Source organism: Ornithodoros turicata, chromosome 2 (assembly GCF_037126465.1).
Source record: "Ornithodoros turicata isolate Travis chromosome 2, ASM3712646v1, whole genome shotgun sequence".
Taxonomy (NCBI): Eukaryota; Metazoa; Arthropoda; class Arachnida; order Ixodida; family Argasidae; genus Ornithodoros; species Ornithodoros turicata.
The window spans coordinates 136804457-136826328 of NC_088202.1; the positions used below are offsets into that span (position 1 = coordinate 136804457).

General features: G+C 45.2%; 1 protein-coding gene and 1 long non-coding RNA gene across 9 annotated transcripts in view; one reads left to right on the forward strand and one right to left on the reverse strand.

Moving 5' to 3' along the window:
- The window catches only part of LOC135386192 (uncharacterized), a 449529-nt gene that overhangs the window by 393721 nt on the left and 33936 nt on the right, over positions 1-21872 (reverse strand). The gene's annotated exons all lie outside the window — the stretch shown is intronic.
- Positions 1-21872, forward strand: part of LOC135386189 (paired box protein Pax-6-like) — a 105887-nt gene that overhangs the window by 52232 nt on the left and 31783 nt on the right. For all 5 annotated transcript variants that reach the window (XM_064615972.1, XM_064615973.1, XM_064615974.1 and 2 more), the window contains exon 2: positions 6537-6763. In XM_064615972.1, the coding sequence (XP_064472042.1) occupies positions 6595-6763 (169 nt within the window). In that variant the 5' untranslated portion in view covers positions 6537-6594. The remainder of the gene's footprint in view (positions 1-6536; positions 6764-21872) is intronic.

Here is a 21872-nt window from a genome sequence, read left to right on the forward strand (position 1 = left end):
ATCCTTCCCCCCCTCCAAGAGTTAAGATTTTCGAAGACTCCAAAATTGACGGTAACTGCGAGCAACACTGGCAACATCGTCATCATCCATGTGCTCTTACACGATGATGAATTTTTGACTATTTGACGAGATAGAAAATAAGGTATTTGTCATGCTCAGTATTCAATTTCGTATCATATAAATAGCAGCGTTACCGAATTAATTTCTCTATTATATAATTACTGTCAGTATAGTATAAAATATTTTCAGTTCCGAAAACCGCTACAGTAAAAGCACCGAATCTATCACTGCGAAACATACTGATGTCACTGCCAGCTTGTGCACAGTTTACTTGGTCGTATTAAATATCCTGAACAGTAAGTTTCTCCTTTCCCGGAATATAGCTCGTGGACTCTTGGACAAAGCCGAAAAAGAAGCCCCGAGGTAGAAGGTCGAGGTACTTCGATATAATCGTTCCCGTACAAGCTCTATCGCTTATGATCGTGCACGTATGCACCCAATAGCATAAATTTAACTGCGAAGAATTTGGAGGATTCCATCTTGCATGCTTGTTGCGTTTCGGGAATATTTCTCGATGTTATATGCTAATGCGATATTCTTATCGCCCTGGGTATCGCCTTACGTGTTGTGCTTTACTGGGGACGGGTGGTGACAGCACGTAGTAATTTATCTTTTTACGGAAGAACTGTTATAAATAAAGATGCTTCCTTACGAGAAAAGACACGCGTGAGAAGCGTAATGATGCGTGGTACACAAGTGTTTCCACATCTTTCCACGGGAAGTATTCAAGTGGATGGAGGGCGTAATGTGAGGATTTTGGTGACCTTAACATTAGTTCGCTTCCATGCCCAGTCTATATAAGCACACATAAATAAATAGGAGGAAACACAACATATAACGCATATAACCGGGTGAAGGCGCAGACAGAGGTTGTAAAGGTTACTACATTTGTGTAAAAATACGACCCTAATACACAGCAACATAACTGACTGACTAGTTGGATGGAAAAGGAAGGTACTTTGAGGCAAACGGTGTCCTACATAGGCTATACCGGGTGTTTCAGTTAAACCCCCGGGATAAATAATTCGCGAACGGGTGCACCAATCCACGAACTTTCTTTTTTACAAGTATCTGTCCGATACCACCTACAAGCTGCACACCGTGTGAATGAGTGGGAGGCGCTCATTATTAAAATAAAAATGCAAATGAGTTTCGTCAAAAAGCGTATCTTCTAAAGCAGGGCGCTGTCGGCATTAAAATGGGTACTACCCCTTTTGGGACCTTCAGTGGACACCTTTTAGAGAAAAATCTGCCACCGAAACGGGTCATTTGTTGCAGTAATTAATTGGTTTCGGTTTACGTATTTTTGTCGCGGCTGGTCGCGGCGAAGCGCAAAAGGGCGTATTTCATTGGTGTAATTCATTGGTGTAATTCATTAATGTAAGGACATAATTTATTGATGGATAAGGGAGTGAAAGAGCGTCCTTTTGCGCTGCGCCGCGACCAGCCGCGACAAAAATACGTAAACCGAAACCAATTAATTACTGCAACAAATGACCCGCTTCGGTGGCAGATTTTTCTCTAAAAGGTGTCCATTGAAGGTCTCAAAAGGGGTAGTACCCATTTTAATGCCGACAGCGCCCTGCTTCAGAAGTTACGCTTTTTTACGAAACTCATTTGCATTTTTATTTTAATAATGAGCGCCTCCCACTCATTCACACGGTGTGCAGCTTGTAGGTGGTATCGGACATATACTTGTAAAAAAGAAAGTTCGTGGATTGGTGCACCCGTTCGCGAATTATTTTGCCCGGGGATTTAACTGAAACACCCGGTATACGACTCAATGTGCGGTACACCGCACGTCTTCTCTTCAAAGTGGGCAAGCGTCACTCTTCGAACTGCAGTGAGTGTGGCGTTGTACAGAGGACGCAGAACACACCATTCTCAGGTGTCGAAAAGATGTTGACACTCGAACGGTTTTAGATGCAAGCCTGTCTCGTGTGGACTCCCGAGCCTTCGACATCGCGAAACTGTTAGGTCCTCAGTGGTCCGAGAAGGCGCCGAGGGCACTTGAAGGTTTTCTATACGTACAACTGGGCTTATGGACGCTCTATGACTTGCTAACTGTGTGCTGTGTGTGCTCCCAGTGTTTCCTCTTCTTGTTTGTCATTTTACACTCACTCGTTTGAAACTTTTTAACTGCCATGCTGCACTCCATCACTTTATCCCGTTCATCTGTTTGTATTTACCATGTGTATAGGCGTCCTGGGGTAGCCAGTTCGACTTTGTCGTGACGCACATCCTTTTTTTATTTTTACTACATCACCATCACCATTACTTTGAGGCAAAATCCTTAGGTTGTGATACGCCGACATTTCAGACAGACACTGTTCCTCAACCGGACTTCTTAGTCGCATTGCTGCGCACAAAGCTGTGCCACTAGCCATAATCTTCTACACCCGGTTACTGGTTTAAACACCAGTACCGTCACAGGCTGGTATCCACGAAAACCTCCTAGCGTGAACCTCAAGATTCTTAAGGTACTTTAAGACATACGACGCTTCATCCATAGCTTGTGCGTTTCGAAAACCGGATACGCTCTCCTGTGTTCCACAAAGGTCTCCACGAAATGAAAAAAAGACAGTTTCAATCAGCAGTCCAAGCACCGACGAGTCAAGCCCACGCACGAGCATGTACCTCCGTTCACGATGCTGTCATATTACTGTATGCATAGAATGTGAGAAGCACTGATTGAGGCGCCATCCTCTTGTGGGGGAGCGCCATTGTTGCACCGTCGGCAGGTATCACGCACTTGCTCGTCTTATTCGGTGACTATGCTCATCCGTTCCCAGTCAAGGGTGGCAGGTACTTCTCACGATGCTCCACAAAACGAGGTATCCCTCGCGATGGACAAAAGGGACGCACTATATGTTACCGAGTTCCCACACATCACGTGGGAATTCCTCCTTGCCACACACTCTCGTCGAGAGCTATCCGTGTTAAAGGTTGAGCACTTTCGTAGAGTGCCAGCCACGGTTACGTATCGTTAGAGTACAACAACGAATAAGAGAGAGAGAGTGAGAGAGATACATGATGACAATGATATGGGGATGACTTCCGCTCACCAATAAATAAATTAATGATAATGAATGGGGAAATTCGCCACATAAGGTGCGGCCCCCTACCCCAAGGCACGACGGGGCAGGACTAGATGTGTCCTGATGATGAGGTGATGAACGATGCTAAAAAGGGTCGATAGTCAGTGGACTCAGTAAGACATCAGAACGGTAGGCAAAACCGCAGCACACAAAAACACACACAGAGCACACAGGTATACGCAGGCACATCATATAGGGTAGAGAGGAGACCAGTGTCCCGGAGAAAAATCTTGAAATACTCAAGAGCTTGGCGATGGTCGATCGGTTGCCAATGTGAATGGAGCGGCCGTGATGGACTGCAGGCGACACTGCAGAGCCGCTCTTTGGGAAGTGTAAAGATGGCAGTCGAGGAGCACATGCTTGGTATCCGCCAAAACAGCACAGCGAGAGCAGAGCATAGAGTCGACACAAACAAGAATCTATTGAAGTGCGAGAAGACGTAGAGCGTGTTGGTTACGCAACATTAATGAACGAGAAGAAACACGTGTGTCTTCGCGTTTGTTACCACGTGACAAGAAACTATGTTGGGACTTCGGTATGGTGTTTGTAATAGCGGTAACTGTTACATAAAATAATATGCAACTAAATAAGATTTACATTCTGGATTGCACAGCCATGTAACTGTGGCTACGCGCGGTTTAGTAATTTCGTACAACATTCGGCGCGTAAAAAATGCGTTCTGCAAAGTAAACGCTCGTTTTTTTATTCCGTATAGACTCAACTGAAAGCTGAAAAAGGTGTTATGAGAACACCCATCTGAAATAGTGTCTTGAGCAGAATACACCCCCTGAAACTGTGTTCTCTGTGGAGCGCGCCATTTAGAGGAGTATTTCAGAAACTCCCTCCTGGGGTGCGAAACCTACACTAAAAAGGTGTGTTCCATATCTCTCGACATTAACACCCGAAAGGTGTCGAACATTTACTGTGATGGGTTATATAGGACGTCATTGTGCGTCCTACAACGGTATCCGGGGAACGATGGTCTGAGGAGACCATCGGAACATTTGCAGGAAAACACGAACAAATACGGCTGGAGGAGTGATTAAAGATATCTTGCGTCCATTACTCGTGAACTCGTGGGGCGATAGACGGCCTGAATGTATTGTCTTCATCATCAACAGCACCGGATATCCTCTGGATGTACGAGCGATGTCCTAATGAATTCGTACGTCCGATGGATATCACTCAGATATCCATCGGACGTGCGAATCCGTTGGGACCTTATTCGTGCATCCAGAGGATATTCGGTGTTGTTCGGGATTGTAAACTTCGTGTACAGTTATTCCCCAGTTATCCGGCACCGTTATGCCTGCACAGTTAGGGACCTGACAATAATAGGACAATGCATATCATATCCCTGAAGGTTTGTTATGCAGCACAATTGAGTACAGCTGTCTCCCGCTCCACAAAGGAAATGTAATTTTGAAATTTACCTGCCCTATTTTGCATTCTCTTGAATGAGAAGCCACAATTTCCAGTCTGACGGCACTTTGCAGAACAAAAAAACAAACAAAATAGAAATCCTCTCTCTATGCAAAACTGTTCAACTTGTATCAGAGCAGCCGGCGGGGGTCATTAGTCAGGATTACCTTATGCAAAACTGTAAATAGATCAAACCGAGGAAGCTAAAATGAAAAACGAAAAGATTTTAAAATTCGGTCCACATTTCCTCATCAGGAACGAGACACAGTTAAACCTGAGTCGCACACAGCACCTATTAGGATATGATAGAAATTACTATAAAACAAAGACTAATACGCTAAAAATATACAGTTACGGCACAGTTCTGAAAGCCTTAATCCTTGACGTCCTTATACAGTACTTGGAACTCGGCTAGTTGTAGTCAAGTCAGTTTGAAATGTTAGACGGAGCCAGTTCGTGTGACTATGAACTTCCACTTTGATGCCAATAGATGTTTGAAAACTAGTAGTAGATTTTAGCCTGATCAAAGCAGCGTCGTTGAGATGGTTGCGTATACGCCAATGGAGATGCTCTTTTTCCTTTCCACAATTTACGGCTTCCACAAGATTGTGCCAGTTATACTGTCGGCTACGATGGTAACCTATAATATATATATATATATATATAGATACTCATTGAACGATGCGACAGCACCAGAGGACACGTGTTTCGCCGTGTTTGCGGCTCGTCGGCCCTGGGTAGCTGCGCATCGTTCGGGATTGGCAAACCAGGGGTCACTCAGCGAGCGATATACACTTGGGAGGGTGACCGAGCACTCCTCAATGCCACAGTGCAAGCCAGTGAATTATAAAGAGGGGAGAAAAGCCATTAAAAAATAGGTAAATGATGCTAGACGTGTTTGAAAGTCAAACTTACAGTTAAGATGGCTTCTATGGCTGCACGTAGAGAAACAGATACTCATTGAACGATGCGACAGCACCAGAGGACACGTGGCAGCTACCCAGGGCCGACGAGCCGCAAACACGGCGAAACACGTGTCCTCTGGTGCTGTCGCATCGTTCAATGAGTATCTGTTTCTCTACGTGCAGCCATAGAAGCCATCTTAACTGTAAGTTTGACTTTCAAACACGTCTAGCATCATTTACCTATTTTTTAATGGCTTTTCTCCCCTCTTTATATATATATATATATATATATATATATATATATATATATGGTAATTGTAATTATAATCAAATTAAACATTCGTGAGTTGCGTTGCAATGTGATTATTTTTGTAGTTACCTAGTAGAACAACGACGACAACAATTGATACATGCCTGACCATGGCATGTAGGTAACCAAATTATATCCAGCACGGTCAAATCAAGCCCACTAGCGCTCTGCCCTAGGAGCACTATGTAGCCTTTCTGGTCAACGAACGACTTTTTGTCCTCATTATAAGGCTCATCATTATTGCTCCACACAATTACCACATCCAATGGGCAAGAATATCACCTGTGGCGACAAAACATTCCGATCGTACACAAATTGCTCGTTTCTTCACCATCATGTTTGTTAGTTTTCATATACACAGAACCCTCGTTAATATGACCCCCGATAATCTGACATACGCGCTTTACGACCATACTCTTGGGGAACAATTTAGAGAAACATCTGCAAATGCCTCCGTTAATATGACAATTCCGCATTATGACCAAAATTTTCGGGAACGACCATGGTCATAATATCGAGGGTTCACTGTAATGCCACCTGTCTGCCTTTTTAAAAGCGTCTCACTTTAACGAACTTTCCTCACTTTGTGTTGCTCGCACAAAACAATCAGTAAGCGCCGCTGTGCGAAACAAGCGCTTTGCCAGCACACCGTTTACCGAAGGAGTCGCTGAAAAAGGGCAGGCATGAGCAGCTATTGGTCCGCCTCCCTGGATGACGTGAACGATGACGTTTCTTACGCAGACTGTGGAAGGCAGGCAGGCAGGAGCAGCAGCAGCAGCCGTGACGGGATGCTGCTCGCATGGACCTGAGTGTGGCCAAGCGAGCGGCGCAGCCGGCTGCACCGACCACGACAGCCCGTCCGTTTGCCCCCGTGGTTCCAGCTAGCACAGCCGCCGCCGCAGCCGTCGCGATGTTGCCTCCGTCGCCTCCGCAGGTTACGTTCGGCCCGGAGACTACGCCTCTTCAAGGTAAGAAGTGTTTTCGTGTACGTTGCAGTGATCGTGACGTTGATTTGCGGTAGCTGGTTGTCACGCAGTAGCGCTCATTAGGGTATGTGTGGTCATCAAGTACAGAGAACCTATACCTACGAGAGTGTATTGTTATCAAGGACCTGTGAAGGACCAAGTGTCTACGGGTATGGCAGTGTGTACAGTCATCAGGTATAGGAGTACTAGGGAGCAGAACAGAAAGGAAAATTTATCTCGCATACCGGATGGCATTCGCTCCCAAACGCCTGTGTGACCCCATCGTGTTTTGAACATACTTCCCTCGCAGGCTCAATGTGTTGACCACCGACTCTGCGAGCACTGTACATACAAAAAAAAAAGGACACATGCGAACATTTTGTGTATTATCATCAGAAAGAAGAATTACCTATCCGGAGGTATATTTGAGGTAACGAGTGTACTGTCATCAAGTAGGGAACCTACCTATGGAGGTAGGTACAAAAGTCAAGCGCACCATGAAAAAAATACTGCAGTCAATGAAGGAGCAACGGTGAAGACAACGGTGAATGCCGCCGTCGTTCGTCGCCGCTTCGCGACATCTCCAGTGGGTGATGGTGGATGTGTCTGGAATTCCTTTCCTTAGGTGATCTGGGGTAGACGGCCCTCGTGATGAGGGCTACAATCCCCATTTTTTTCTTTCTTTCAATCAATCAATCATTCAATGCAACGGTTGTGGTGTCGTCGTGGAAATGCTCTACAGTGCACCAGTCTGGCTAGCTCCATAGGTAGTTCTCTTACTTGATGACAACACGCACAGTCTGTGCTACTGGTCTTTCGCTCAGATGCCAATACATTCGTGTAGACTGGGGAAGCTGTGGACTACTTCCATAGGTAGTTCCCCAACTTGATGACAATACACACGAAGCTGTACGGTCTGAATGAGCTAAATCTAGGACGTGGTTTGCTAAAACGCTAAGGAAGAGCGCTCACTTTTTTCGTGTCTTATCTAAACAGTCAACAATACAAAAAAATAAATAAATAAATAAAGCTCGCTCCACAAAAACATGCGGTGCATCGGTAAGAGAGGTTGAGTATTCCTTGTTAGTAATATAGTGAATTAGCACGTTTGTAGAATTGTTTCAACGCTACAACAATAAGATAATATGAAATTAAGTGTACATATACAGTGTCTAAAAAGTGTGATAAGAAAAGCAACTCATAGTTCATTTGGGGACACAACTAATGCTTCTCGGAGAGAGACAGCTTCTGCGGCGTTGGTCTCTACGCGATACATTTCCGAATTGGTTTCCGTTAGTGGTGTTGTTCTGCGCCTTGAACTATTCCTTGTTGTGTTGGACTAGCATTAGTGCTACTCGTATCGTAATGTAACGCATGAGAAATATGTATTGTGGCGTACCCGCATTTTTGTTATGTATATATTCCGGACAGCATAGGAAACTTTTTTGAACTACGAAGTATTTAAGTAATAAGGGTATTCTACACTCTAAGAAAAAAAGGTTGAAAACGGGTAGAAGCGCAACAGTTCTCCCCGACCTATTTTCCCTCTACCGACTGCAGGTTGAAGTTGTGCTGATTCCGCCCTTCTGCTCAACTCTCTCCCCCTAACGGTAGAACCACTGTGGCAATCTTGTCACTATCAGGGTTCAAGTGACTCTTTTTTTTTCTTTTTGTGTGTTTCGTAGCAGGGGATTTTAATATTTTGTCACCGCTAGTGAATTTTCAATTGCACCAGGCGATGTTTCGCTCACTTGGTTAAGGTTGGAATATTTTTTCAACTTCGAGTTCTGGCACTATATCTGGCCCTTGAAAATTATATTCAGAAGTTGGAGAAGAAGTTAAAAAAAGTCGAAGACAATCACTCCCGCGCTCGTCTGCTCCTCATGCGTTGTTTTTGTTTTACCGTGGATGAGCAGTGGTACTCAGATAATATGTGACTTTCAAAATCTGATGGCATCATCATTCATCATTTAATTATTATTGTTGTCGTTGTTGTTATTGTTCAGAATTTCGAAAATGACAGTTAATTTACGGCACTAAACCTCACAACTCGTCCACGCTCGTCGCAAGTGGTGTGTTTCTCTAAGACATATCCAAAAACGCCATAATAGGCAAGAGCCTAAGCCTAACCGTCCAACCGAAAGCGCCATGTAGTCACGATGTTCATGCAGATATGCACATATATGTTATTGGAGAAAAGATAACGGCCCGAAGAGTACAAATCGCTGCGCAAAAAACAAATGAGCCCGTTATTTTATGGAAGCATTCTGCTGATGCACCTTCACACGGTCCACACCCATACGATGACAGTGACCCCTTGGTGTCGAAACCCTGAACTTTAAAACGTTAGTTTGACGCCGTCCATGCTCGTCGAAAGACAACTTAATCGAGGAATGGGTATAACGTGTGCAGTGAAAAATGCAGTTCAATTTCCTGTATACCTAGAGAGTACCCCGAAACGTCCTTATTTCACTTTAAAGGTTCACTGCTGTTCACGTGACACGGCTTACCGCATTATCCTCGTTCGTTTCCGATATCCGCTCAATATTTTCTAATAGCGAATTCGGGTGGTCATTTCGTAGCAAAACGGTCGAGCGCTCGGAAATTGCTAGGTCGGCGACCGAGCTGGATCACGTGGCCGTTGCCACCCGAACATGATTGCTAGGAATCTAGCGGTTTTAGGTTCTTGGATCACGCTAGGGGCGTCGCGGTCGCAAGTCTTCGAGTTCTGTCGTCTGCTAAACCACGTGATTTCAACATGCGGGCCAATGAGGGCACTCGCCACCGTTGCAGTGCGGATGTGACGACACTGGATACAGTTGAGCAATCTGCTACTCGATCGTTTTGAGACCGGGCAAAAAAAGTGCTAGCTAGCAAATTCCGAGCGCTCGGAAAGCGCCACGCGAACATGCGAGATTTGCTTCATTTTGACCAAGCGAACATGACTGCTCGAGATCTGGCAAAAAAAGTTGCTCCGAAATGACCACCCGAATTCTCCATAAGCATTTCGTGAACGTATGTTAGCGTTTGTGGAGCAACACTGAAGTCTACTTCTGCTTTTTGCAACGGCTGCACAAATTTCACAGCGCTCATTGAAAAAAAAAAAAAAAAACTTAAAGGCCAGAGGCAGTTGACTTGTGCAAGCTGGAATCAGCCAATAACCCTGGGATGACCAAGCGCGGGTCGTTAATTTTTAGCGTGTCTCTCTCCAGCCTACTAATTCGTCGGCTTTAATAGCTCCTCTATATCTCAGTGGAAGTATCGCGTGACAAAATGCGACTTATACGAGAAGGGCGAGGAGGAAGGTTGAGGAGGGACATTGACTGCGCGATCGCTCTGTGCCCATGCAATTTTCATGCGTCGCGTTCGCACGAGTCTTTCAATCGATGTGAATTAACATTGCTCATGATTAAAACGGCACTCCGTTCCTTCCGGGACTATGTTTGGCAGATACAATGTAAACACGTCAAACACTACGGCGCAAAACAAACAGTTCAATCGGAAGGAATCTAAAAGAGCCGAATTAACTCTGAAAGAGGGTGAGCTGTTGCTAGCATTAATGGCGTCAATGTCTTTATGCACGTTGCAAGACCTTCACCTGTATGAACTTGAATGTATTCCTTCCTAAGCAAGTCACAATTGGAGGCGAGAGCGTCAGCAGACGACACGAGCGTACGCAGAAAGCGCCATCTGCGGACAGAGGCAGAAATATTACTTATAGCGTTGAAAGAACATCATCTTCCCCCGGGACACCCTAGCCTCGGTGGATGTTATCCACGGGATGATTTAGTAGGCTTCCCGATTATCGCCGTTGAAACACTTCGGTGGACACGCCTCTTTTGTGCCATCTGACGGTTCGACACTGAAGTTTAAAGAGGATGCGAGTCGTGCGTATTTTTAAAGAAGTTGAGCCAACCAAGGATGGATGCAGCTTTTATGTTTTCCTGTCAATCTGCTACACGAGATCCACGTAGCGGCTGTAATCACAAGTTTCATTACCCTCGTCACCGCGACGCGTCAAAACCATTAATCTGGGAAGTCCGACCTGTGGGCATCATTTAGCACGCTTGCAACACATGCGGAGAAGCCACTTTAACAGAAACTGGTCTCCGTCACCTATTTCGTGCTTCGTGAAATCGGAATGTGAATACACTCTTACGGAAGTGTGCCTAACAATTTCACTACGTATCTGGCTTTATGTAATGCGAAACACTGTACCCAAATTATAATTAGGGCCTGACTTTTTCGGGTTTTATTTTTGGCCAAATTCGGGGGGTAAATATCGGGTGATATTTTTCATTCGAAAATTCGGGTGTATTCGGGTTAAATCCCGTTACGGCATATTCTGTCGTCAGGAATTCGGGTGTATTCGGGTGATTTTTTTTGTTTAATAAAAATTTTTCTTAACATGGAACTAATGTTTAGCAATGTTATCAAACGTTATTTTAATGCACGCTTATGAGCGTGCCACGCGACCCGGATGTTTTCGGGTAGATTCGGGTTAAACCCGAATTTTACAGATTTCGTTCGGGGGGTAAATATCGGGCGGATACGGGTTTAACCCTAAAAAGTCAGGCCCTAATTATAATTCGTAGTATTTTGGGAGCAAATTTTCATAGATGTGGGTACTTGCAAATTTGCGCTGTATTACCGGAGACCCGCATCTCATCGAGGTACCTCTAAGGAGAACCGTAAGGAGAGCTTACTGAACGGAGTGGTAGTATGTTAGGAACAAGCAACTTACCGCTGCCGACCACCAGCAAACATGGACCACTTCATGAACAAATGGCACACCACACCTTTGACAAGTATTCATGCATTCAAGTAAACGAATATGAACCGTTACAGTATCATATATAATGTATTTTGGAGGCAAAATGATTACTGACATAATTAGGACACTTCAACAATAAAACGGGGGAGTCAACTGGGGAGCGATTAAGGCGTTTAGTGCCCCAGATACACCCCATTTTATTGCCCTGACCCTGATATTTACTCTTACGCACTACAAATATATTTTTTTTAAAAGCATTTATGCTTGTCGCAATGTCTACTCTCCCAAAGGACTAAAATTACTCCTTTTACGGTGTTGGTATTACGGTTAACGGAAATCCTTTCCGTGCTCCTTGCCCCTACATGGCCTTGCTTAGTACAGCTAGACTCTCTCAGCCGAGCAGATTTCCTCAGCGACACAGGTCTCATGCACATCCTGTGAACTCAAGTCTTGTCACCTCATTCGTCAGTGCTCCACCCTCACCTCTTGCCCTCACACATATTACCCTCATCTTTAATATTTGTCTTTAATATATTCATCCTTGTTTCACCTTTTCTTAGCTTATCCTTTATTTCCTAATTCTTCTCTTTTATTTCTATTTTCTTCCGGAGTAGCAAGCCGACATACCGTTTGGCTGACCTTTCCTTCTTTTTGTCTTTTTTCTAATAAATATACCCCCCCCCCCCCACCCCACCGTTTTCTTAAGCAAGCTGAAGGTCTAATCCTTCCGCCGTATTTCGACGGATGACTTTGCAAGCCCAAATAAAAAAAGAAAACTATTTCTTTTTCCCCCCATACATCCATGCAGTCCGCAGGCTCGCCGCCGTCTTCACGGGCACAGAACGCAATCTCGTTACCTAGGCGACAACTATGCACTCATTAGATCCCAAATCAGTCTGCTATCCCGCGGGGATAATTTTCCGCACTTACAACGCAAAGAGTGTTACATTAGCTGGAACATTATCTTCACGTCTGCCATTCCCGAACACTTTTCTGTTGCCACCTGCTAACACGATGTCTCCTCATCGTCACCTTTAATTGTAGTGTATGGATGCTCTTTTGCGTGTGCGTGCAACGAGGAAGGAGCGGAACGCCGGCAATCATTTGCAGCGACAGATTATGCACATCCAAACCCGCATGGGTGTCGATAAGATCTGAATTCTCGAGTCCTGTCTTCATATCACTATGCTTGAAGTGTCGCGAATTCCACCACATACTGCGTGTTATCTTCATCTTAAAGTTCGCCCCTTTAATTTTATTTCTATTCACAGCTGCCTTACTGTTATTTGTACGCTGTTTTCGATAGTGCACGGAATGAATAGTAGAACAATGTTTGATTGGGCATGAAAACGTCGTGAACGGTGCGTTATGGCCCTTATGGTCCCGTCTTTCTTTCGCTTTAAAGTGACAGCTTGATTTCGCCAACCACTGTGTAGGTCCGTCTGTAGCTTTATGGGGTCACGTGACAGTGCCAACACCACGTGATTGCTGACGCATACACATACATTGGATGATGATGAGGTGGGAGATTCACTGCCATATTGCACATTGGAAACGGAGAAGGGGTTGATGATGATGATGATGATGATGATTGAAAGAAAAAAAATGGGGATTGTAGCCCTCATCACGAGGGCCGGCTACTCCAGATCACCTAAGGAAAGGAATGCCAGACACATCCACCTACACCCACTGGAGATGTCGCGAAGCGGCGACGAACACCACAGACAGGGTCATAGCCCGTCTAACAGCTTGGTGTCCCTTAAAAACTGTGTAACGGCTCGCAAAGCTCGTCTCGGCTCGGTTGATTGATGAAACTACCATAGAAACAATGCAAAAAGAGTTATACGATCACAAAACACTTAAAGGCTTTCGATAAAAATTTAGTAGAATGCCAAAATGCACAAAGATGCAGGCAATTCACGACGTTTCGCAGACCACATTACCTGCGTCTACATCAGCGACAAAAAACCAACAACTTTATTACTGCAAGTAAAAGGCGTGTCATATACTGCGGCAATGAGAGGTTATTGGAAAGCATCCGTGATATAAACTATCCCTACAATCAAAGGACAAGAATCGCTGCAGCGTTTCTTCTTGTCCTTGCTTGGTCGCGCTGATATTTTTATATCACTTATATAACCGGCGTAGATATGCGCCCCATCTATGGAATGTTTACTGTTTATTGCAGAAATATATTACGTTAGTGACACAGGCATTGGTTTCGTATAGTCGCAGCAATAAAAAAATAACTAATTGATAATCCCAGTATCGCTCTCTTACTTATTGTTTATCAATTAACGTACAGAAGTGCATTCTTGAGTAGAGATGCAAAGCCCCGAAAAAAAAACGGAAATTTTGGGGAAAAAACAGTTTCTTTCGGGGTTTTTTCCTCGTCTCCGGAAAATTTGCCCAAAATTTCCAGGCGACAAAATTCAAAAATTTAAATTTTCGTGCCTTTGATGCGTTCCAACCCGCCAACAGTGCCTTAGGTGCCTCTAATCCGCCAAAAACCACCAACTTAGTGCTCCGTTTGGCTGCTCCAAGCGATCGCCATCGCGTTCACATAATGTCGGAGTTCTTGCCGGAGTGGACGGGTTGTTCAATTACCTATCGCTGAGTAGACAGCAGTCTCATGAAATTCTCTGCTCTGCATTAATGCCTAGAGGTTGAACACCACTAAAACTTCTAGCTCATTGTATGCTGTGGTTTGGCCGGCAATGCTTAGACTCAGCAGTAACCACGTTTGTTTCCACTTTTTCCAATTTTTCAGAAAAGGCGTTTTTTTTTGTTTTTTTCGAGCGATTCAAATTTTCCGGAAATTTTGCATCTCTATTCTTGAGTGCATAATATGAATAAGACCCGAACCGCAAACAACCATGGTGTACTGGAGATGCTCCATAACGCGATGGAAGAGGAATAAGGGCGGGTTTTACGAGGTCCCACCCTTGCAGAGTTTGAAAGCGGGCATGTTACATCATTTACGTAACTTAGCACTGAGAGAGAGGCACTCGGAGAAAATTCTGACGTGATTTTTGCATATTCTATATTCATAAAAAGAACAAATGCTCAACGAATGATCACGAAGGTGGGTAAGGTTAACAAAGCGATTAAATGGTTAGGAGCATCTGCGCTTATTTAACCCAAGCTCACGCGCATGAAACTGTGCGTCTGAAGGTGACAGAAATGCGGAAGAAGTGCAGCTTCATGCACGAAAGCTTATTTCATATAAATGTAGGTATGCTCCGTGCCGTTTCATCTCTTTTCCATAAAACAACAACAACAACATAAAAAAAAATGAGAAAGACCCATCAATTTTCTTCAATGCCAAAAGATTCGTTGGCTTTCGAGGAAAGATAACCATACCGTGCCGTTTCGTCACGATTTCTCATTCGACGAAGTCCTCCTTTTTTTTTATCGATACCAGGTATATAAAATACTAATCGATTGCATCTCCTCAAGAGTCACCCGACTCCCAACTTATATCTGCACACGATGAACTTCTCGACGACACTTTCACACGACCCTGCTCAACTGAGCGACCCTGTCGAAATCAGGGAGCACGCGGTGTGAAAACTTTTACGGCATGCTGGATGTCAGGTCCCCGCGCCGTGACAAGGTTGAGGAGAGCTCCCGTTTCGGACGTGTCCCGCATTCCGACGCAACCGGTCGTCGGATTTTTATAGGCCTATATCTCCCTCGACGGGAGCTCTATTGCTACCATCATTTTCGCGCATCAATGGAAACCGGAATATGGCGCCGTTGGGGTCGAAACGTCTCCCTCTCCCCCCCCCCCTCCCTTCAAACCATTTCGGTTCGACCGTGCCTGCTTGGGGAAAATGAATATCTGCGGAAGGAGGTTCAATTACGTACAATACATTCTCTTTAATTCATTTTTATGCTCAAACAATTAACTGACTGGCTCGTTCCGTATTTAAGAGGCGCGCGATTGCATCGGCGCTAAAGCTTCAAACAGGTTGGGGCGCGAACGAACATCGCGCGCTGTTGGAGGTTGTTTCGTGAATCTAAATTTAGAGTTGCTATTGTCTCTAGCTTCTCTCTTATTCCAGTAACCGTTTAGTCAGGTATTCGCAGTTGTCTCGCGACGTAAAGCCCCCGAATTTTTATTATTATTTTTTTTAAAACTCCGTGTTAGCGCCACGAAGCAACTTTGGCTATGAGCGACGTACAGACGTGGACAGATGGAGAGAGTACAGCAGGAAGGAGTGGGGGGGGACAGGGGTGTTAGTATGCGTCGTGGGCCGACTTCAGGGGGAACTGTGCCGACGTTCGTCTGGAAAGGCTTCGGGAAAACCCAGGGAAAAGCTCAGACAGCACAGCCGGTGACAGGATTCGAACCCGTGTCACCTCCCAGTCTCGGCGTGGGAAGCGATCATCCTAACCACTATGCCACGGGAGCTGGTTTATTATTATTATTAGTATTAGTAGTAGTAGTAGTAGTAGTAAAGTATTTTCTGCCGCTCACCTGTACGTTCGCTCTCTCTTCTTTTCTTCTTACCCCTCCCATCTCTCTCTCTCTCTCTTTCTCTCTCATTTCCCCACTACGTAACGAGCCGAACGAATCTGAATCGTCCAATCACAGCAAACTCCCAATCGAACCTATCAAGATAAAAGACAAAATAGAAACACATGCCAGTATAGCCGTCATAAATAACGGCACAGGGAAAGCTCGCTACCATATTGAACAGCTATATCCAAAAGGTGAATAAAAGTCAAATCGATTTAAATCTTCGCGACTCTATTAAAACTCCCCTCGCCCCACCAAAAATTACGACGTCAACCTTAACGTCTTAAGCGAGAACGTCGCGTCCGTCTTTAACGTACAATGAGAACGCCGCGAGTGCGGGAGCGATAAATTCAGAGCGCGCGACATGATATGCGAGAGCTTTCGCGCAGGAATCATCAAATATTCGTGATCTTATTGAAATGAGATAGGCGTAGATTGAAAACGCGATAACGGCCCCTTCGATTCACTTCTGTCAAGGCAAGACACATTCGGTAGAAAGGCAGGCAAGCAGGCAGACAAACTCTTCTATATGTATTCGTGTCGAGCTTCTGTCGTTTCAATTACGAAGCTGGCATCCGCATGAATAAGTCGGTGAGCGAGAAAAAAAGAGTGGCTATGGAGGTAACGTGTTGTCACCTCGGTTCTTTGAGGTTCTTTCTTCCGGAGCATAAAGGTACGTCTCTCGGCGTGTTACATTCTTGGTGTATAGCCTGTAGCCTATCTATAAAAAATGTTTCGGTTGTATAGTTTGCCGGTAGCTTCGAGTTGATGATCTGGCGTTCATTTGGTGAGAGCTTGCGTGTACTAGCTTGTACGGTCTAAATAAGTACGACTAAGTCGTATTAATTTGGTGAATATTCGATGTGATATCACGTTTCATAATGTTGTCCATATACGCATATAAGTGTCTTCCGCAGCCATAGATAAATATGTCTGCATATGCTGCGAAATATAAAGTCGTACTTCAGAGGTTTTCGGACCGAAATCACGCTCGGGATAAAAATTTATTCAGCTTTTATTGTCGGCGACCGTGAAGCACGACCTTCGTTACGATAATGCACGAACTAGTTTGTGTTGTTGCTTCTTGTCGTTCGCTCTTTTTCTTATTCTTTTCTTTGTTTATTTATTTATTTTTTCTGGAAGCTCTTTTGTCTACGTGGCTTATACTCGGCGGAACTCGCAGAAAGCACTGAACTCCAACACCGCCTTCCGAAATATCTTCTTCATCCCAATTTGAGCGCAGCGCGCGTTTCCAACAACGACAATCGTACCGGAAATCTTTAACCATACACATCCGGGTTTCTGTGACACAACCACACACACACACACATGCACGCGCATATCGAGAAAGAGCCGCTTCTTGTATCGATAATTATTCATGGCGTTGTTTTTGTCCGCGCGCGCATTCGCAAAAGACGCAGCAGCGTCCGTCCGCGTGCGCGTCACGCGCCAGCGGCGAACGGGGCGGCGTCAGCTCGTTAGATGTGCGCACACGCGACCGCTCATTAACGCCGCAGCGACGTCGGATGGCCAACGACAATTGATTAGCACAACAAAAGAGAGCGTCTCGTTAGCCGACCGATGTGCGGCCAAGACCGCGCATGCGCATTCTCTTCATGCATACCTGATGGACTTCATGAGCAGTCGCGGCACGGACGCCCCGGCCTTTCATATGCAGACCTTTCCGGTGCGGGCAAAAATGATATGGACGTTGGAGCGTTCAGCCACTGTATATATGCGGTTCGGTTTGGCGTCGAAAGCGGTTTGCGTCGGTCATTTGAGCGGAGTGGCGCAAAGCGAACTAAAAATGATTGCTTTCTTTGCACGTGCAGGTGTCTCTCTCTCTCAAATGCCGGTGGATGGAGGTCCTTCTCGTTTATTATCTCTATATTATATTGTATTGGAAATTTTAAAAAAGAAAAACATTGACATGTAGGATTCATGAACGTAGATGCCAGCAGCTCCGTAATACTTGCAGCTGCGCGCGCTGCATGCTAATGAAATGTAGGGGAGCAAAGAGAATAAAAAAAAAAAAAGTGTAGAAAGATATACTTATGCGACCCTGGAGACAAACTGAGAGCGAAAAGAGTGACGAAAAGTCACTTAAGGAAGAGAGAACCCTAAAGCTCAACTCAAGAACAAAAAGAGTCAAAATGCCTCGACCTTCTACAAGGCACTTCCTTTACCTGTAAAACAAGATAATACTTGTTTGTTTGTAAGAAAAAAAGGAAGGAGACAGAGAATGTACCGATATGCGAGACCTGAATTCCAATATTACCACTCGAAGGCATTCAAACCGCTTCTGTCATAGGCTCTCAGTTGGGACATTGAGCCAACAATCTTTACACTGAAATTCACAAAAACCTGCAAATTAAGTCATGTCCCGCAAATCTGCAGACCCTGGAGCCATCTTCTGGGGTCGTATATTTCGCAAGAGTTTCCCAAAGTTTGCGATTCCACATAGGTCATGTACCTACGTAAACTAATTTTCAGTGTAACAAGCAGTTTCATATTGTTTAAAGGTGAACGCCTGAATCGTGTCCAGCATGTCTTGATGGATTGAAAGGCATCCGCTGCAACAGCTGTCGCCTCAGGAGAGTTCCAGTGTCCGTGGTCCATCTTCATTGCAACGCGTCAGAGAATAGAGAAGAGACGCTGTGACGTTCTCCACACATGATAAGCAGAGGCTAGCATGATCACCCCGCCGGAAGACGCGCGTTGCGTAGCCCATTTCGGGGTAGTTAGAAGGGTTCTGGAGCTATATGTCTTCCCTATTGCCCAAATTGTTCAATACATGTATATCTAATACTTACCTCTAAGAAGTATGGCGAATACGGTACCCTGTGGCCCAATGACATATACAACGGATGAAAACACACTTTTGTGGATCCTTGTGTCACGGTTGTATCATCTAGAAGCCTAACCCGTCAGGGAAGAAAAAGCCTGTATCAAAGCGGTGCACCTGCCGTACTCCTACACTTTAATAGGCGAAAGCCCGTGCATCCAACCAAACAGCACACGTTAACCGTTTTAAAAGCAACCGCACAGAGATCCCCCTCAATAGGAGCTAAACACCATGGCGATTAACGCGGAAAGGTTGCAAGAAAAGCAAAAAAAAAAAAGACAATGGATATAAAGTGACTTGAGTGAGCATGCGTCGGCATACCTCAATGACTGCAGGTGCAGTCAGTCGCCGGGTGCTCGGGTCGCGACCTGCGAGGTCGTGAAGACATCCCCCGCTTCGATGGAATGCCTCACGCAACGTCGGCCAGCGCTAATTGAACCGCACGAACGCACCGGTGGCAGATGGAACCGCCGCAGGACTCACGATCACCGAAGAAGCCACCACTTGCCGATCGGAACTCAAGTCGCCTCACTCTGCGGCGCCGCTGTATGGAAGACGTCGTCCACGGGGTTATCATCAATCAGCCGGGGTCGAAGCTCGTTCGTTGGGACAATCCTTCGTCTAATGACATATGCTGCTCCTGGAGCACAGAAAAATTGACTAGAGAATGTCTTCAGATTTTCTGGGAAAGCAGGGTGCGCGTCCTTGTGCGACGAGTGATGTCCATGGAAAAGCTGACAGGATGCAGTCTCTGTAGTCACTATAGTTTCAACGTACCTGTACGATACCATTCGGAACCCTGGCGTTTCTTCTTTTTTTGAGAGTGAGAAAGAGCACGTTTATTTGTGCATACATTATGATTGGGTGGATGGAGCAGAAGGAAATGTTCCCTTTTGAAAAGCCCCGTGAGGAATGAACGGATAAGAAACGCGTGCATTACTGAGTAGTAAGTATTAGAGATCTACAAACGATTTAATTATTTGTTCAATTTCTGCTGGAAGTTCCCTTTCATTCGCAAACGATATGAAAAACAAAAAATGACAATTTACCATAGTTTGTTTCAAGTAATCCTGATTGTTATGAGAGTACGCATGAAGTAGGACAATATCTCAACAATGCGAATCACCGAACTTTCCTCTAGGAAAAAGGAACTCCCCACCCTTTTTAAGCGTTTCCCCATGTACTGCTGCCACCGGGAGGAAGAAAATGTTGAGAACATTTTTCAAAAAACATCATGATGCGCCTGAATTATCCAGTATATACCTTTATTTGCTGTTTGCCTATTGGTTCACAAGGAGAGGTTGCTCTGCTAGTATCTCCGTCCGAAATATTATACGAAGTTGGAGACTTTAAACCTGCTGTTACTGATGTACCATGTTGCGCAAACTTGTATGCGCGCGAACCTCCCACAACCGCATGTGGTCATGTTCACATTTGCGCCGCCCTTTCTTCATAAGTATAGCACTTCCTATAACTGGCAGGTGCCTGAGAGAAGACAGAAAGGGACTGGAGCACTTAGGCGTGGGAACAGCTCCTCCGAATGACAGCTATACCAAGGCATCACAGTTCCCTCGCGTAGAAGCATTGACCAATGACGTGGAGTCAGTGCGAGCTGCTCAGCCTAGCCTGTCAACGGATCACAATGGAGCGAAGTACATTGTAGATAATTGCGCTGTCAACGGTACTTCACACTGTCGCATATGTGCCGAAAGAGTTTCAATGTCCCTTACGATTCTACCTTAATATTTCTACGTGGCACCCTTCTTCGTTTTCGCGTTTTGACAGATTGTACAGCACATCTTCGACGATGTGATTCTTCGAATGAGATTCTTTGGCTGCATGTTTCGGGCTATTGTTGCTTGTGGTATTGTTCGTGCTGTACACTCCATCCAAGCGTGGAGTTACAGGCATAGATATAGCGTGTGTGATAGATTGTTGATAGGTGGATAGGATGGGCAGTCTTTTTTTTTCTCTCTCTCTCTCTCTCTCTTGCACTGGACACCGTTGCTTGCAGGTTGCGTGGCTTAGAGCTACTTTGAAAGTGCCTAGTAACTACATTTCGGACGGAGACGCTCCAAAGTCGAGTTCAACGTGCTGAGGTGACTGCTCATTGTGCGCAGTCGGTCCACTTTCATGCAGTTCTGGAGCTGTCATCCCGTATCAACTTTCTGTACCTATGGACTGTAGCCTTTCTATGGCTATCACGTGCACTACCTTTTTTTTTTCTTGACTGGATATAAATTATTGCACGGAAGTTTGGTTTTAGATAATCTCAGATAGGTCATTTTGTCATGCAAGGCGAAATACTTTATGGAGCAGGACGCCCACTGTCTTCTAACACTTTTTTAATATATGTATTTACTTTGACTCCAATACGCATGACTCGGCTCGTAATCTGCAGTCCGCAGTTTGTTACGCACATGCTTCTACGTAGTAATGCCATGAACGCCACAAAATGCGCAGGACACTCGTGCCACCTGTCGTCATTGCTGTCACACAGCAAAGATGACTGCCTTCCACGCCGAGACCGAGATGTGACCCGTGTTCGAATCCCGATGCTAGCATGCTTGTATCGGTGTTTCTCCAGTACAACCCTGGTTTTTCCCTGGGTTACACTATGGGTTTTCCTTGGACGCTATAAGGCAAATACTTCACTACGAAGTCGGCCCAGGACAGTAGATTCCCATCTGAGCAACATTGAAGGACTAGAAGGACGTCGTGCTGAAGACTGAAAGGTGGTGGGTTCAAATCCTACCTCCGGCTAAGCTGTCTGAGGTTTTCCCTGGGTTTTGCGGTAGAGTTTCCAGGTGAATGTCGGCACAGTTCCCCCTGAAGTCGGCCCAGGACGCATACTAATTCCCCTGTCCTCCACTCCTTCCTGCTGTCCTCTCTCCATCTGTCCACATCTGTACGCAGCTCATAGCCACAGTTGCTTCGCGGCGCTAACACACAATATAAAAAAAACTAG